Source organism: Cygnus atratus, chromosome 4 (assembly GCF_013377495.2).
Source record: "Cygnus atratus isolate AKBS03 ecotype Queensland, Australia chromosome 4, CAtr_DNAZoo_HiC_assembly, whole genome shotgun sequence".
Classification (NCBI taxonomy): domain Eukaryota; kingdom Metazoa; phylum Chordata; class Aves; order Anseriformes; family Anatidae; genus Cygnus; species Cygnus atratus.
Window position 1 is genome coordinate 16,413,348 of NC_066365.1, and position 16,762 is coordinate 16,430,109.

The following is a 16,762-nucleotide window of genomic DNA, read 5'->3' on the forward strand; positions in this document are numbered from 1 at the left end:
TCAATCACTGTCATAATTTGAATACTAACATGAATGTCACAATTGTCCAAATATTGCACAATTAAGGGGGTTACCATTCTGTACTGGGTACAATGAACGAGCAGTGGAAGGGGAAAAGCACCATTTCGCCCAGAGACGATCTCGAACACTTTGTTCGGCCTGGTGCATGCCGGCATCCCAGACTTTGGGGACTGCCACGACCAGACACCCAGCCCACCCCGCTCCCACCGCCCCTCCAACCCACCCTCACGGCCCCACAGCCCCTGGGGTGCAAGGTTTGCCCCAGAAACAGCTGACTCGGTCTCCGTTCCTGAGCCCAACCCCACAGAAACTGGTCCATGCTGCACACCCCAAACCGAGTGACCCGCTCTCTGACTCTGAGCCCCAAAACCGGCCCAAAGAGGCCGTTCTGAGCCCCCCAGTCGTGGTGCTCGGTCGGTGCGTTGGGGAACACAGAGGAGCCCGGCGGGACTGCGACAACGGCTGGCAGAGACACCCAGCGCCGCGCTGCTGAGCCCCCGACCAGCCCAATGGGCCCTGTCCCAGCCCCACACGCGGGGCTCCGGCTCCGTGCCCGAGGCTCGGGATCGCCCAGCCCAGGGCCCGGGCCCAAACCCGGCCAAAGGAGCCCGAGGCCGCCGCTCCCCGCGGCCGCCACCGCTTGGGGCCGGAAGCGGCAGCGAGGCGGCGACGGCGGCCGCGAGCGGACAGACGGCGCCGAGGCTCCCGCGTGCCTCTGTGAGGAGGTTGGGTTTGTTCTCCTTGCCTCGTACTGCTCTGGCTTGTTCCTGACGGGCAATAAATTGCGTTAATCTCTGTGCTGAGTCTGGCTGGCCTGTGACAATAGCTGCTGGGCGATCTCCCTGCCCGCACCCCAGCCCCTGAGACCTTCCCATCGCATTTTCTCCCCTTTCCCCTCGAGGAGGGGCCGTGGCGGGGCAGGGCCGCCCCCCGGGTAACAGCCCCGCGGCTCCCATCCCGGCTGGAGGCGGCAGGCACACCTTGCCCCGCGTGAGGGCTCGGCTCCCGCACTGCCCCGTGCCCCCACCCGGCGCCATGAGGCGAGCCCCTCACCTGCTGCACGGCCCCGGGGGCCGCCAGCCGCCGCCCGGCACGGCCACGGCCACGGCCCCCGGCCGCCGGGAGGAGCCGAGCGGGGCCCGCCCAGCCCCAGCCCCAGCCCGGCCCCAGCCCAGCGCCTGCGCAGGCGGTGCCGACATGGCGGAGAAGGCGCAGAAGAGGTGAGGGCCGCCCGATGCCCCCCGGCGGCTGCCCCGGCACGGGACGGGGCCGCCGCGCCCTCCCGCCGCGCGTCCTCTCGCCTCCCCTCAGGGGGAGAGCCCGCGCGCCCCAACGGCCCCAACGGTCCTAACGGCCCCGCCCCGCCCCGCGCGCCTCAGCCGTCACCCCCGCGCCTCAGTGCCCCCGTGTGTCCCAGCGGCCCCCCCCCCCACGGCTCCCAACGGTCACCGCATGTCCCCCAGCGGACCCCATCTCCCAACGGTGCCCCCGTGTCCCCTAACAGCTCCCCCATGTCTCCCAACGGTCACCGCATGTGCCCCAGCAGCCCCCCATCTCCCAACAATCACCACATGTCCCCCAACGGCCCCCCCGTGTGTCCCAAAGCCCCCCCCAACTCCCAACGGTCCCCCCATGTCCCTCAACAGTCCCCCCACGTCCCCCAGTGGCTCCCCGCATTTCCTGATGATCCCCCCCATCTCCCAACAGCCCCCCCCATGTCCCACTGAACCCCCCCCATCTCCCAATGGTCTCCCCATGTCCCCCAACAGCTCCCCCATGTCCCCCAACAGTCTCCCCTGCGTGCCCCCTTCCCCCCCCCCGCGCCCCGAGGGCTCCCCTCACCGCCACCACCCCACACTGTCCCCGATGGCGCCACCCCCGCATGGTGCAGGCACCCCCTGAGCCCCGCGTCCCCCTCACAGTGTGAAGATCGCGCCGGGGGCCGTGGTGTGCGTGGAGAGCGAGATCCGCGGGGATGTCACCATCGGTAAGGACAGAACGTGGCCGGCAGCCCCCCCGCACCTCCCTCCCCCAGGGCGCCGGTGACACCGGCTGGTTCCTGCAGGGCCCAGGACAGTGATCCACCCCAAGGCCAGGATCATCGCGGAAGCGGGACCGATTGTGATCGGGGAAGGCAACCTGATAGAGGAGCAGGCGCTCATCATCAATGGGTCAGTGACAAGCCGGCCAGCGTGCGCGGGGCTCCCCGTGGGTCGCTCCTGGTCTGGTCCAGGGGAGCCAATGCCGTTGGCCTTTGCTGTGAGCTTCAGAACCGGGCCGGAGGAGGAGAGCATTTGTCACCTCCTGGTGCCAGGTCCTTCTGAGCCCGGTGGGAGCACGAGGCCCTGGGCAAGAGCACGGTGTCTGAGAGCCCCGCCAGTCCATCTGGGGTTGGGTGGGACAGGCCCGACTTCAGCCTCTGGCTAAACTGAGCTGCCTAATAGTTAACATCTGTTCACGTTACCGTGCAGGTACCCAGAAAATATTACACCGGAAACCGAACAGATGGAGCCCAAGCCCATGGTCATCGGCACCAACAACGTTTTCGAAGTCGGGTGCTGTATCCTTGCTCCACAGCAAAGCGGCCTGTGATGCGCCATGCTCCCAAGGGTTCAACAGCCCAGTGCTGTGCGAGGGGCAGGGACGTGCTCTGAAAGTGGTGTTGAGGCTTGCCTAGTGAAATCAAAGCAAAATGTTTTACATTTTCCTTTAACGCTAACCCATAGATTCGCAGGCAATGAAAGTGGGAGATAACAACGTCATCGAGTCGAAAGGTGAGTTTAGGCTCACTGTCCTCGCCCCAGTCAAGGTGAGTTTAGGCTCACCGTCCTCGCCCCACTCAGATTTTTGCTCCTGTCGGTGCTGGGAGCAGGAGGGGATCAATCACCTGGCAGTAGATGTGCCCAAGCTGCAGCTGATTGCATTGCATAAGTTATTTTCGCACTGGCGAGCGCCTGCAGAAGCCACCTGGGCTGGAGCTGGGTCTGGCTGGCGGCGCTGGGTGGTTTGTGTGTGGGCACAGTGGCGCTGCTGCTTGAGGAAGTGCTCCAGAGCCACCTCAGCTGCGCTCTGTGCCCAGAAGCCCGAGGCAGAGTTAGAAAGGCTGACGGAAGCAGGGCAGAGACATGGGGTTGAGAAGCACCGTGCGGCTCCGAGTGGGGCTGCCCGTGCTCGGCCCTTGCAGGGACTCCTCTCTCTCTCTCTCGCAGCATTTGTTGGCAGGAACGTGATTCTGACGAGCGGCTGCATCATCGGGGCCTGCTGCAACGTCAACACCTACGAGGTGATCCCCGAGAACACCGTCATCTACGGGGCTGACTGCCTTCGCCGCGTGCAGACCGAGCGGCCGCAGGTGGGTGCTGTGTGGGGAGCCAGGCCGAGCGCCACCTCCCATCCCCCGCAGCTCCCCTCGTGGCAGCAGCGAGGCCAAGCCTTAATTCGCAGCCCACTTCTTTCCAGCCCCAAACGCTGCAGCTGGATTTCCTGATGAAGATCTTGCCCAATTACCATCACCTGAAGAAGACCATGAAGACCGCGTCCACGCCTGTCAAGAGCTGAGAGCCTCCCGCGGTCGGTCGCTGACCGGGGATTTCGTCCTGTCCTTATGAGCACTGCGCAACCGCAGGAAGCCGCTGGTCTCTGCGTCCTTTATTCCCTTCTGGAAAACAAAAATGTTTTTTCTCGCTTATTTGTGTCCTTTATTTATAGCCCACCAAGCATCTCAGCTCCGCTCTGGATCTGTTGTCTGTCCCGCGCGCTAACTCGAGTATCACACGTGCTGTTTGGGGAATAAACTAGAACCAGCTCACCTCGCAGGGTGGTTTGTGATCCTTCCTGGCCGGGGGGCTGCTAATAAAAGTCCTCTGGGGTTGTATCAAAGCCGCCGGGAAGACGACCGAGCCCCGCAGCTGGCAGGGGGAGGCCGGACCTCACCGTGCCATGAGCGGGGCCCAACGGGGGGCTGCGGGCAGGGCGGGGGGCACGGGGATGGGGCCATCAGCGCCGTGGGGCCCTGCTGCCGGCCTGGCGTTGGGACCGGGCCTGGTGACCACAGAACCTGGTGGTGGGTCCCCATGGGGATGTCGCCTTCCGCCTGCTGTGGGCATCCCTGGCAGTGCCACGTCCCCACGCCTGTGTCCCTGCGACACCCTTCCCTCATCCCACCTTCTCAGCCCTGCGTCCTGTGTCTCCAACACCGGAGATCCCCAGCCCCGTGTCCCACATCCCGTGCCCCCAAACTCATGTCCTACACCCCCAGCCCCACGTCCCCAGTCCCGTGTCCCCAGACTTGTGTCCCATGTCCCCAACCTCATGTCCCGAGCCCCCAGCTCCGCATCCCACGTTCCCAACCCCACCTCCCCAGCCTGGCGCCCTGGGTCCCCAACCCCGTTCCCCCAACCCGGTGCCCCACCCCCTCCGCGCGCCCCGCCCCGCGTCCCCTCCTACCCCGGTCCCTCCCCGTCCCCCGCCCCGGTCCCTCCCCGCTCCCTCCCCGCCGCCCGCCGCCCGCTGCCCGCCGGCCGCTCGCAGCGCGGAGGTGCCGCGGGCGGGTGCCGGAGCGGCGGCGCCAGCGCCATGAGCGGCGGCCCCGGCGAGCGGGAGGGCGGCCCCGGCGAGCCCGGCCTGCCCGAGGAGGAGGTAGCGGCACCGGGGGGGCTTGGGGCCGGCAGCCCGGGGGTGCGCCCCGGGGGGGTCGGGGGCGGGGAGGGGAGGGGAGGGCGCTGGGGGTCCCCTGGGGGTCCCGCGGGGGTCCCGCGGGGGCCGTGACCTTGAGCGGGGAGAGGGGGGCAGAAGGAAAAGGAGCGGGCGGCACATCCCACCCGTCACCCGCTGCGGGGTGTCGGGTCAGGGCACGGGCACCCCACAGCCCGGCGAGCCACGGGCAGGGGTGATGTGGGATGCTGGGACACCGGGACATTGGGACACTTGGACATTGGTACACCGGGATGCTGGGACGCAGCACCCCATGGGACGCCCCGAGCATCCTCGGGGCAGAGCGGCACGCGCGGGCAGGGACGGAGGCCTTATTTGGTAGCACGGCGGCTCCGCGCACCCCGCTCGCGGCCCTCGTCCCCAGCCCTCGCCAGCTCGACCCCGGCTGGGGACAGCCAGGGTGGGAAGTGGGGACACGGAGGGCGGCCACGGTGGGACCCTTCCCAGCGCCAACTCCTTGCCCATCGCTGCCCCACCGCCGGCACATGCGGGGCACCAAACCAGCGTGGGGACAGCACCCGGGCACGTGGGCGAGCCGTGGGTCAGCCCCATGGGCGAGGGTCCAGCCCCATGGGCGAGGGTCCGGCGTGGCGGAGGTCCCCCCGCGGCGGCGGGCAGCCAAGCAGCTAATCCGCTGGTAGAAAATTAAAGCGAGCCGGGCTGCAAGGCGGCCGGGGTTGAAGTAGGTGATTAAATGCCTGGTGAATGAGTCACCCGGCTCCTCCTGCCTCTCCCCGCCGTTCCCCTTCCTGTTAAAGTTTACCGGAGGAGGTTTGCGCAGGGGCAGGGGACCGTGACCGCTCCGGCCATTGCGCAGGGCACCCGGTGCCCTCGGGGGCGGACGAGGGTGGCGAGTGCTGCTCTCGCTGCCGCCGTCCTTTGGGAGGTGAGCGCTGGCCGTGCACGTTGCCCATCCGCCTCCGGGTTGCTGCTTGCGTGTTGAAATCCACCCCAGGCGTGCATGCGGTGCCCATCAGGTCCCCTCTGGTGCCCCTCGAAGGCTTGGCCGGGGTGTTGGGAGAAGCAGGGGGTGACGGTGGGACGCAGAGGCAGGGAGAGATGTGCCGGAGCTGGGGTTGGAGATGACTTCCCAGGGCAAGGAGCAGCGACCAGGAGAAAACCTTCTGCGGGACACCAACGGCCTGGAGGGGACGAAGCGAGAGCATGGTGGTGGCCCCGGTCCGTCCAGGGGCCGTGGGGTGCAGCAGGAGGAGCAGAAGGGGCTTCAGGTGGTCCCGCAGCCCCCGTCCCTGCGGGGAGAGGTGGGGGAGATCTGCCACCACGTGCCCGCGGAGTGGGGTGCCAGCGTCGCTGTTCCTGACCCAGATTTCAGCTGGTGGAGATGGAGAAACGCTGCACCATGGAGATGCTGAAAAGATGTTGGTGCAGTGGGATCGGGGCAAAATGCCTCGTCTGTCCTGCGCTGGAGGTGCTTGGGCTGCAGGAGCCTCCCCACAGGCTCAACAGGGACTCCAAGTCCCCGTGGCCACCGATGGGTTTCCTGCGTGAGTCGCCCCGGACCCCTCGGGAAGGGATTTTGCCACCTCCTGCCCCGGCTGCTCTCGAAGCACCCATGTGGCCCCGGGAGCGCCACCGGCGGAGGACGGAGGCCGAGGCCTCCGGGCTGCCTCCGCCCCGAGGCCCTGCAGCAGCCTCCTGCAGGAGCAGCTCCCGCCCCCTGTGAGGGCAGGGGAGCAGCTCCCCACGCAGCCTCTCCTTCTGCCCCACGGCTCTGGGGACGCCGCGTCCTCCCTCCCAGCCTGGCCTCCCCCACAGGCCTCCGACCGTGCCCTCCTTTCAGGGCTGGAAAGCCGAAAAGGCATGGTTTTTTTTTTTTTTCGTTGGTGTATTTTTTTTTTTTCCTCCCCATAATCCGTGCTTTTCTCCGTCCTCGGCGAGCGCCGCGCTGCAATCCCGCGGCTCGAGACTTGGCCGACCCGCGTTTGAACTTTCAAAGAAAACAAGTCATTACCGCGGAGAAGCCGCGTCTTTGTGAGGCCTAATTTCGGAGTTTTTTTTTTTTTTTTTCTTTTTCCGGGGCCTTTATCTCTCCTATCTGCTGTGCAGCCATGGGGCTAAATTATCCGGAAAGTCAGGCTCGGGCGGGTTTGGATTTCAGGAAGGCAGCGAATTGGCGGCGAGTGCTTTCTCTCGAGGCCGCGCACTTCACGCGCGCACAAAATACAGGCGAGGCCTCAGGACCGCTCTGCCGGGAGGAGACGGACGGACAGACGGACACCCCTCCCTCACTGCGTGTCCTGGAACAAGGGGACGTCACACTTGATTAAAGCCTTTGACCCTTGCGGCGAGGATTTTTCCCCTTCCCCGCAGACACGGCCCCGGTCACTTGGGGCTCAGCGCGGGCTGGAGGCCTCCGGAGGCCTCCTCTCGGGCGGTCTCCGCAGCCTCCGGGTTGGCTGAGGCTCTGCTCTTGCAGGTGAGGACCCTCTTCGTCAGCGGCCTGCCCCTGGACATCAAGCCCCGGGAGCTCTACCTGCTCTTCAGGCCCTTCAAGGTACCGCGGGACACGGGGCGGCGAGGGGCGGCCGCGGCCCGGCGGGCACAGGAGGCCGGTGCGAGGCCGGTGCGACGGGCGCTTTTCTCTTCTCTTCTCTCGCAGGGCTACGAGGGCTCGCTCATAAAGCTCACCTCGAAGCAGGTAGGAGGCTGCGGAGCGCGCCCCACCGCTCGGGGTGGGGTGGGGGGGATCCCCGTGAAAAAAAGGAGGGCTTGGGGCACCCCTCACCCCCTCACCTCCTCTCCCCCCGCAGCCCGTGGGGTTCGTCAGCTTCGACAGCCGCTCGGAGGCCGAGGCTGCCAAGAACGCGCTGAACGTGAGTGCCGGGGGACGCGTCCCGCGGGGGCCGTCTGTGAGGCAGGGGGGGCTCCGGGCACCGGGGCGGAGCGGCGGGGGAAGGCCGGCTGCTCCCCGTCCTCGCGCTGGACGCGGCCCGTCGCCGGCCGCGCGGGTCCCCCCGGAGCGGAGCGTGGCCGAGCGGGACGCCGACTGCCTAATATGGTGCTGATCCCGAGGACGCCGCAGGAATGCGAGCCGCGGGGCCGCGCGGCACTCGCTGCCAAGCGGATGAGGTCACGGCAGCCCCGGCGGCCTGCGGGGATGCTGGGAATGGTTGTTGGTTGTTTTTTTTTTTTCCCCCAAAGGGCTCTTTCCGTGGGGATGAGGGGGGAGAGGGGGGAGCGTGGGACGCCTGGCCCCCCAATGAGCAGCTAGCCCCGATGCCACCGGCACCCATCCCCGCGCGGCACTACTAGGGTTTGGGGTCCCGCGGCGCTTGCCCGGTGCCCGCCGACCCCTGCTGCCTTCTCCCCTCCCGCAGGGCATCCGCTTCGACCCCGAGATCCCCCAGACGCTGCGGCTGGAGTTCGCCAAGGCCAACACCAAGATGGCCAAGAGCAAGCTGGTGGGCACCCCCAACCCCAGCACACCCCTCCCCAACGCCGTACCTCAGTTCATCGCCAGAGAGCCCTGTAAGCGCGCGACGGCTCGGGGCAGCGCCGGCCCCACCGCTTGCGCCCGCTCCCCGCCTCCCTGTTGCTTTTGGGGGAGAACGAGGGATTAACTCTCCTTCTTCTTCTCTTGCAGACGAGCTCACAGTGCCTGCACTTTACCCCAGTAGCCCTGAAGTGTGGGGGCCGTACCCCCTGTACCCGGCGGAGTTAGCGCCCGCTCTACCTCCTCCTGCTTTCACCTACCCCGCTTCGCTGCACGCCCAGGTAACGCGGCGTGACCCCGGCACCGCTCACGCTGCCCGGCTCGCGGCACCCCAAACCCGCCCACCGCCGCCCCGCAGCTCCTCGGCACGGGCAGGGCCCCAGGGGAGGGCGCGGGGGAGCAGCGCTGGGGGCTCCGAGCGGCTGGGACCAAGCGCCAGCTGCCGGGAGGAAGAGCGGCGGTAAATATTATTGCAGCTACATACTTCCCTTGTCAAGGCAGCGCTGACAGGCAGCACCTGCGCTCCTCGCGAGGAGCGAGCGGCCGCGGTGTCGCTCCCGGCCGTCCCCCGGGCACGGCCACGCTCCCGTTAGGCGCGGTGTTTCCTCCCCACGCGGGCTCGGGGGGCGCGGGGACGCTCCCAGGAGCGCGGCGCCACGCCGCCCACTCACCCCTCGCCCCACGTGCCTTGCAGATGCGCTGGCTCCCTCCCTCCGAGGCTGGTTCTCAGGGCTGGAAGTCCCGTCAGTTCTGCTGAATGCCATGTGAGTGCCACCGCCCCGCGCCCCCCGGTGCCACCTCGCTCCTCTCGGGGCATCCCCAACCCGCGCCGGCGAGACCCAGGGAGCCAAATCCACTCGGCTCGCCCGAAAAGAAAAGGTGTGCAAACGTGCACGTGCCTGGGAACCCTCCCCGCGGCACCGCTGAGCCGCGCCGTGCCCTCCCGCAGGTCTCAGGTGTGTGATGGCGGCCGACAGTCAGTCTTGTGGGTATGAACGGAGCCTGCCGCCGCGGCTGCTGGGCGCGCGCTCTCCACAAAACCGCAGTGTGCTGGTAAGGGACGCGGCGCTCAGCTCGGGGGGGGCCCTTCCCGCGCTTATCGTCTTCATCCGGGGTAGGAATTTGGACAGCCCAGGAATGCCTCTCGGCTTTAAATCACCCCCGTAATCTCCCCTCGCTGCCATTCCGGCTTCCTGCCTTGGATCAACACCGGCTGAATTCCTCCTAAGCGCAAAAACTCGACTTAACTCTGCCCTCCCCAGCGGCCGCCCCTCGCCCCCTAGATAGCGCCCACGGCCCGGGGGAGAGTCGCTGCTGCCTCTTCGCAGCTTCGCCTCCCGAGCCCGGCTGCTTTTGTAACTTCTCTGCCTCTCTGTTGTTGCAGGCTTGAAAAAAGAAAAACAAAACAAAACAAACCTCGCACAAGTTTGGATTCCTCCAAGACTTTCCCACAGCCTCTATCACACATCTGCTCTCCTAGAAGAAAGCGAAAAGCATACCTAGTAATAATATTTCCCTCTTTTACACTGTATATTTGTAAGAAGGAGTGTGTTATTTCTGAAAGCATGGTTTGACAGGCAGTGCTGTAGCGTTTGAAAAGTATTTTCAAACAACCATAGGAAAGCAGACTACAAAAAAAGGAAAGCGAGAGAGCAAGTATTTTTGTACCAAACCTTCCGAACAGGACAATCTTACACTGGGTTGGACCACGTCTTTTGTGCTCGACTTCCGACTCGGCGTCCTTAGGAGTGTGCCCCCCCGCCGCCAGCTGCACGGCGAAGGCGTGACTTTGTGCTCCGTGCAGACGCCGAGGCGCGTGGCTCGAGGCGGTGGGGCGCGTGCTGCCCTGGCACGGCCCGCCGGGGATCGGTGTGCTCCGGCTGTGTCAGCACGGCCTCCGTGTGCACTGACAGTATTAGGGTTTTCTTCCCAGTCGTACCAAACACCACCAGGCAGGACAATCAGGAACTTCCTTACGGCATTTTTTTTTTTACCTGAGGGCTCTGTTACTAGCTCGCTGTGCAAAGCTCCGGCACGGTACAACGCTCGCATCAGGGACGGGCAGAGAGAGCCCACATGTGTAGCAAGGTGAGAATTTGCCTCCTCCTCCTGCCACGGCTGCTTGAAGTTGTTATGGGCAACGTAAACTGCTGTATGAGACACCAACCTCTCCGTTCCCCCAGCTGACTGCACGTGCCTGCCGTTGTGCCACGGCGCCGGGCTGCCCCGGGCCTTCAGCGTCCGTGTGTCCGTGCAGGAGCAGAGAGAAGAAGGGAGGCAGCACGCGGGACGGCGAGCCAGCCAGCAAAGAGACTGCTTGGCGTGCTAGCCTCTCCTCCTCCTTGCTCCAGCAGGAATTTGGATAAGAAAGAGCAAAGCAAAACAAAACAAGGACTCCGCCAGATTTCGGTTTCTTGCAAAAGGAGGCGCAAACCCTGTCTCCTCCGACCGCCTGCTCCCCGAGCGGGATTCCCAGCCTCTCTTCCTCCTTCCTCTGGTTTCGTGGGTGGGCTGCAACACCACGGCTGGGAATTCGGCTGCTGGAGCCGTCCGGGGTGGGGGCGAGATGGGGGGGAAATGGGAAACTGTGCTGCTGGGGCTGTCTGTGAGCGCTGGGGCTGACAGCAGGGACTCGAGACCCAGGCGGCTCCGCGAGGAACGGCGCCCGCGGTCCCGGGAGAAGGACCGGTAACTCTTGTAGCAAACCGTTTCCTGTACTTTGTTCTGGGGAGGAGAGAGGAAAGGAGCTTCCAACGTTGTCTACTCCGCTTTTGGAAATATGTTTAAAGGTACTTTTCTATTGTAATTTTTTAAAAATAAAGCCAGTGATTATTATAAGTTACGCGCAGAGCGTGGCGTGCTGTGTACCTGGCGGGGAACGGGGACGAGGACCCCAACAAGACGCCGGCACGAGGCACCGGCAGCCTGCGGGCGTCCTCGGGGCGCTTACAGCGACGCTCCCGACCGCCGCAGCGATTCTGCAGGGCAGATGCCGGCCGCCTGGCTCGCTTCGACCTCTAGGAAAGCTCCAAACCCCCGGCTGGAAGGAGCAGCAGGCTTTAAGAAACGACTCCAAGTTTACAAAGATGTTATCGGTTAGTTTTTAAACCTCCTCGTCTTGGCACCGAGCGCAGAAGCTAAGCTGCGATTTTCCATGAGCTCAGCCGCAGAAGAGGCAAATGTAGCCTAGAGACGACGGGCCAGATTATTATTTTTTAACATGCTGGGAGTTTTCTAAAACGGGCCCGTTGGCCCAACCTATAAATTCCTCCTCCTTCCTCTGCTCTGCCCCTACCCCGATAAACGCGACCAGCTTCCCGAGGAGCCCCCGCCAGCAGGCTGCACTCCTACAACACCGCTCCAGGCATGAGAATCACGGCTAAAGGGCACGAGCACATGCTGCAAACTGCTCGGGGTGGAAGGAAGAGGCACGGTGTTACTCGAAACGCCCGGCTGGCAGGGCGGAGCGGAGGAGTTAAGCCCCTAATGTCAGATGCTAATCCTCCCGCGGCCGCTGCGAGTCACAGCTTTCTTTCCCAGCCGCCTTCGGAGGTTTGCTGGCAGGGCCGGGAAGGAGGGGAAGGCAGCGACAGGCTGCGAGAGCGGCGCGAACGTACTGCTCAGCCAGACTGCTACGCAGCGCCGCGGTAACTGGCTGACACCGCCGTCCTCGGCACCGCGTCGGCCAGAAACGCAGACGCTTTCGGGAGCGGGTTCAACACCGAGCATCCTCCAGCGAAGGAAGCGACAAAACCCGCCGCCGGCACTCGCCTCCTGCTGGACTGGGCGACATCTGCCCTGCGAGAGGAAGCTGGAAACACGTCACCTCTCGGCCCGCTTGTTTCCTCCACGCCAAGACGCGTCGGGTGCTGTGCTGGCCGGCGTCGCCCTCACCAACGCGGGGCGGGAGCGGCGAGCGTCCCCTTTGCCCGCGCTGACCTTTCCCCACGCGGGCCGGGGACACATTCCTCTGCCGTGGCTGTCGGGAAGGCCCCGCCGCCGGCTGACACCAGACGGTTGCAAAACAGGGCCGGGGAGCCCCGGGCCAACGCTGGCACCCGGTGCCGGGGCGAGTCCTGGGGGCACGAACAGGCAGAGCTGCAAACACCAAAGGCAACAGAGGTGCTCTCGTTGCTTCCGCTTTTCCCAAGTCCTCCCCTCCCCAGCCCCGACGGCAAGGCTGAGCCGGGGCGGGGGGGATGCGAGCGGCTCCTTCCCGAGGCGGGGACGGGGCCAGGAGGATCCCAAACCGGAGAGACGCAACCCAGCAGCAGGGGCACGGGGAGCAAAGGGCAGACGGGGCCGGCGCTGGTCGGGAGAGGCGGGGAAGGAAAAAAAAACAGGGCTGGGAGAGGAAAGATGAGACGGCACCGGGGCCTGGCCAGGCAGATGTCCACGAAGAGGCCTCCCCCCTGGGAGGGATGCAGGCAGGGGCACGCCGTGCCACCCCAGAGCCTCTGTTTGCCTCGCTGCCAGGCACGGGTTAGGAACCGAGGCGATGGTGGAGGGTAGAAAGCGAAGCTGAGAGATGCCATTAGCAGAGCCCTCAAATGCTGCCTCTGAAACATGGGTAAGTCAACCATTAGCAGAGCCTGGACTTCATCTCCGCGGTCTCCATAATTAATAACTAGCTCGGGAGGGAACAGAGAAGACAACGTAACCGATGGAGGCAGGAGGAAATCGCGCAAGTACTTCAGGCCTTGGACGTGAGCCCAGAAGTGCAGGTAGAGTCAGAGAATTAACTTAATGGAAGAACAACCTCCTGCCCTCACCAGCCTTTTCCCCTGCTCTGCACAACGCCAACCCACGAGGCTGGCAGGGCCCAACACGTGGGTCCCAACCGCAGTTTTCAGTCAGGGCTGTTTTATGTCGGCCCGCTGCACACGCTGGCACACCACAGCGGCGGGGATGGGGCCGGAGAGAAGCCAGGAGAGGCCCTGGGGAAGAGCAGGTGCAGCTACGCGTGGTGGAAGCTGCCCTCATGGTGGTGGGACACGGCCAGGAAGGCTGTCTTGGGGCTGACCCCTCGCTCAGTGACAGCTATCAGCCGCTCACCTTGCCCATCTAAACCAGTCGAGGGTAAGCGCTCAGCCCCCGGGCACGCTTTCCCAGACAAAGCAGCCTCCAGGGGTCCCTGAGGCAGCAACGCACGCAGGAATTCGGGCCTGGTGCATTAGCAGCGACCGGAAAGCGAGCAAGAAAGCTGGAAATAATGAGATGTCATCGCCGGGGCTGCTTCTAGCCATCTGCAGCTCGCCATCCCCCCTCATCAGCAGGTAGCGGGAGCCTGGCTCTCCCCGGTGGCCCGGCACCGCCTGCCCGTGCTCATCGAAGTGACAGCGCTCGCTGGCTACACCCGCGTGCCGGGGCTTTACGGCGCTCCTCAGGGCTCCCCTGCCTCCCTCTGCCCCACTCTCTAAAAGCCTTGAATGATCACGATGAATTATAGATTAGCTCTGGTACAAACCGCCTTATGTCAGTTTTCTCATTCGACCATGCAAAGCCCTGCTGTTTTCCAGCCCCTTCCAGAACGATCACCGTGATGGAGGAGGAGGAGGAACGGCTCCTCAGCTAGAACAACTTTTAGGACAGAAGCCAGTACACATCCATGTTCAGGGCTGTGACACCCCTGGGCTAACTACTTTGTACCTTGAAAAAAAAAAAAACCCACCCACAGTGCTTTTATTTTGGGGGTGACGAGGAGCAGGCACACATCCAGCAAGCACCTAACCTGGAGCCTCGCTCGTACACATCTACGGGTTCAGCTCACGCCTCTTCTGACCCACTTCTGCTCTCGGCTCTCTGCGCAGAGGGTGAAACACCTCCTTCCCCTCAGCTCCCTCGCAGCCACAGGCTCAGGATGCCACGGTGCGAGCAAAAGGACAAGGCAGACAGCAATGACATACCTCAGAGAGCTCCTGTCACTGAGAGACAGCTCTCTCTCCCCCGGGGCCCTGTCCATATGTCCATCAGCATCACGGAGGGGAGGCTGAACGCCTCTCTGCGCCTGGCCAACCCGGACAAGGTTAGGCAGCAGCTCGGCCAGCACCCTGCGTGGAGAAGTCCTTCAGCTGCAGCACGGACACACGTCACGTTCAGCTGCGGCGGTGCTGCCCCCGGCCGAGGCCGCGTCCCATCGGTGCAGGCAGCTCGCGGCCCGCTCGGAAAGCGCCCGTGCGGAGCTCGCCGGGCCTCTGGGCTCCCGAAGTGACACGCACGCTGGATGCTGCGTGGCAGGCTCTGTCCTGCGCACGTTGCAGGATGGAGCCCACGCGGCACCCCGTGTGTACCTCGGCTCTGCATGAGGCACCGAAAAACAGCGGCATGCCAGCTTAATGAGGGCTAAAGCTAGCCAGGATTTAGGATGAACCTTAAGAGGGACAGAGGAAGAGGAAGAAGGGTGCTGTGTGCCAGAACCGCTCATCAGCGCCTCCGTTTCTCCAGAGGGTTAGAAAGGCTCACGTGGCAGGACCGACACAGCAAGTCCAGGCGCTGTGGGAACGATGTCCTCACTGGACATCACCCGAGGAGCCTCGGGAGAGCGGCAGAGGAAGTCCTCACCTGGCAGGGACAGGCAGAGACTGTGCAAAAACTCATCGCAATGACTTGCCAAGGAGCCTTCCTGCAATGCATGAGGTAACAGGGCCTCTGCCAGATGCCCGGGGCAGCCCAGGTCCCCTCACCTCGCTGGGCAGCAGCAGACGCGGCCAGGGAAGGCAAAGAAAAACGGAGGAAGAGGCCCACGGTCTTCAAGAGAGAGCGTGACGCCTCTCAGCAGCCCTTCGTGCTGCCAGACTGAGGGAGTAAAGATTTTGCCAAAGCAAGCAAGCTGAGGGCATGATGGTTTTGGCCACCGTGAGAACCATCTCGCCAGGCACAGGATAGCTGAGAACACCCTGGAGGAAGATAAAGGAAGTTTAAGGTTTTAGCAGCTGTGAACTCTTACATTAAACTTCAGCAAAATAAAAAAAAAAAAAAAAATGTGGACATTGTGCCACGAAGAGACTGAAGCAGGCTGGAGCGCTACTAAAAGCTTTCAGCAGGCTCCCGTTGATACCATCTGAGATGTTTTTAAGTTGTTTGATTTTCAAGAGGTCTTGGGGGAGAAAAAAAAAAAAAAGAAAAAGAACAACCATAAGGACCACTGGGAGCAGACAGAGAAACAAAACCCGGCTCCTCAAACCCACGCAGAAGAGAGGAGCTCATTCTTATCTTCTGGGCTTGTTTTCTTCATGACTGTGTTGCCTCAAAGGGGCCAATGTGTGCACCCCTTCAGCTACTTTCAAGCTCTGTGACTGTACCCTAACAAGCCGCAAAATCTGTTTTGTTTTGCCCTCTCTGCTAGTGCAGAGGAGATGACTTCCACCGGTAAGACAAAGCTTTCCAGCCCAGTCCTTCCAGCTGGACATCAGCTGGACCATTTTGTTCCTCTGAACACTGGAGCCTGACAACACCACCACAGCACACAGAGCTGGTAGTTAATCTTCCTTTGCTGCTCTCTTATTTTTTGACCTAATGTAATTTTCATCTTTGAAAGTAGCCAGACATATTCTTTAGTCTCCTTACTACCTTAATCGCTTCAGCAGAGAAACTAAGCAGATAGCCTGCCTTCCAGTCTGCCTTGCAAGCTTCAGGGGTTCATGCTACGTGAGATGATGGGAAGGTACCCCATTAAAACCCCAAAAGGTATGACAGGCGATGCAGAGCTCTGAGCTCTGCTTTTGTCTAAGCACCACCACCAAAAAAGTGACTGCTCAAAGTGCAGCAGACGGAAGGGAACCTTTGTCTTTGAGTGAAATGACAGAAGAGAACAGTTTTGCAAGTGTGCCACGGGTGCTTTATAGCAGAGCTATAAGAGAAAAGTAAAAAGCTCCAAGAGGAATCGCTTGTGCCGACCTGGAAGATACAGGAAAGAAAAACAGTTTCAAAGCCAGCGTGACGCTTTTATGTTATGTATTTATATACATAAAAATAGAAAAGAAACCTCCTACTGGTGTTCAGCAGCTCTTTACACGGGACTGACGCGTGTAATGCTCGAAGCATTGTCTGTTTCTCAAAAGAGCCCTCTTTAAAACCAGCTGTATTATACAAGAGGATCAATGCTACACTTACAGAAGTTTATTTCTCCTCCTGCACTTTCCCAAGCAGACGTCACTTGTTTGGTGCTCCAGCAACAAAGCCTTATTCTTCACCTGCTCCTGTGTCCGGATCGGGCGGCCTCTGCTTCAATCCCTGATAGGTCAGGCAAGAGAAGAGCTCATGTGCGAGCTGCAGCAATCTGCTGCTGGCGGGCTCTCAGGCTCACCTAGTTTATCTTTGATCCTAACCCCAGAAGGGCCGAGGAACAGCCCCTCTGCTGCGGTGCCACGAAAACAATATCAGCATTGACTGACTCCGGTTCAGTACATCAAAATAAGTTATCAAGAGGACGTAATTTGGCCACATTCCACGTTAGGCAGTCTGTATGGCAATGAACATCAGGCAGCCACAGGGAGCTTTCATTTAAGGTGGTTTTCCCCATCCCCCAAACAAGAATGATAAAAGATGACAGTGTTAGCCCAGAACAATAAGTCA

At 62.6% G+C, this 16,762-nt stretch overlaps 2 protein-coding genes across 4 annotated transcripts; both read left to right on the top strand.

Annotated features, from left to right (window-relative positions):
* The first annotated feature begins 1,138 nt into the window (after window positions 1–1,138).
* DCTN6 (dynactin subunit 6) lies at window positions 1,139–3,829 on the top strand. 2 transcript variants are annotated; one of them, XM_035548064.2, is made up of 7 exons: window positions 1,140–1,241; window positions 1,944–2,008; window positions 2,087–2,192; window positions 2,493–2,581; window positions 2,748–2,795; window positions 3,231–3,373; window positions 3,481–3,829. In XM_035548064.2, exons 1-7 carry the CDS (start codon window positions 1,219–1,221, stop codon window positions 3,577–3,579), a joined length of 573 nt encoding a protein of 190 aa, XP_035403957.1. In that variant the 5' UTR covers window positions 1,140–1,218; the 3' UTR covers window positions 3,580–3,829. The 2 variants fall into 2 exon arrangements, with proteins under 2 accessions (XP_035403138.1, XP_035403957.1); XM_035547245.2 differs by having other exon boundaries at window positions 1,139–1,241; window positions 2,748–3,373.
* A 702-nt stretch (window positions 3,830–4,531) lies between these two features.
* On the top strand, window positions 4,532–11,030 carry RBPMS (RNA binding protein, mRNA processing factor). 2 transcript variants are annotated; one of them, XR_004778485.2, is made up of 9 exons: window positions 4,532–4,659; window positions 7,172–7,249; window positions 7,355–7,393; window positions 7,506–7,568; window positions 8,073–8,223; window positions 8,339–8,469; window positions 8,883–8,952; window positions 9,138–9,241; window positions 9,573–11,030. XR_004778485.2 is itself a non-coding variant. In XM_035546029.2 (8 exons), exons 1-7 carry the CDS (start codon window positions 4,597–4,599, stop codon window positions 8,943–8,945), a joined length of 588 nt encoding a protein of 195 aa, XP_035401922.1. In that variant the 5' UTR covers window positions 4,532–4,596; the 3' UTR covers window positions 8,946–8,952; window positions 9,138–9,242. The 2 variants fall into 2 exon arrangements, 1 of the variants encoding a protein (XP_035401922.1); XM_035546029.2 differs by lacking the exon at window positions 9,573–11,030 and having other exon boundaries at window positions 9,138–9,242.
* Window positions 11,031–16,762: the final 5,732 nt, after the last annotated feature.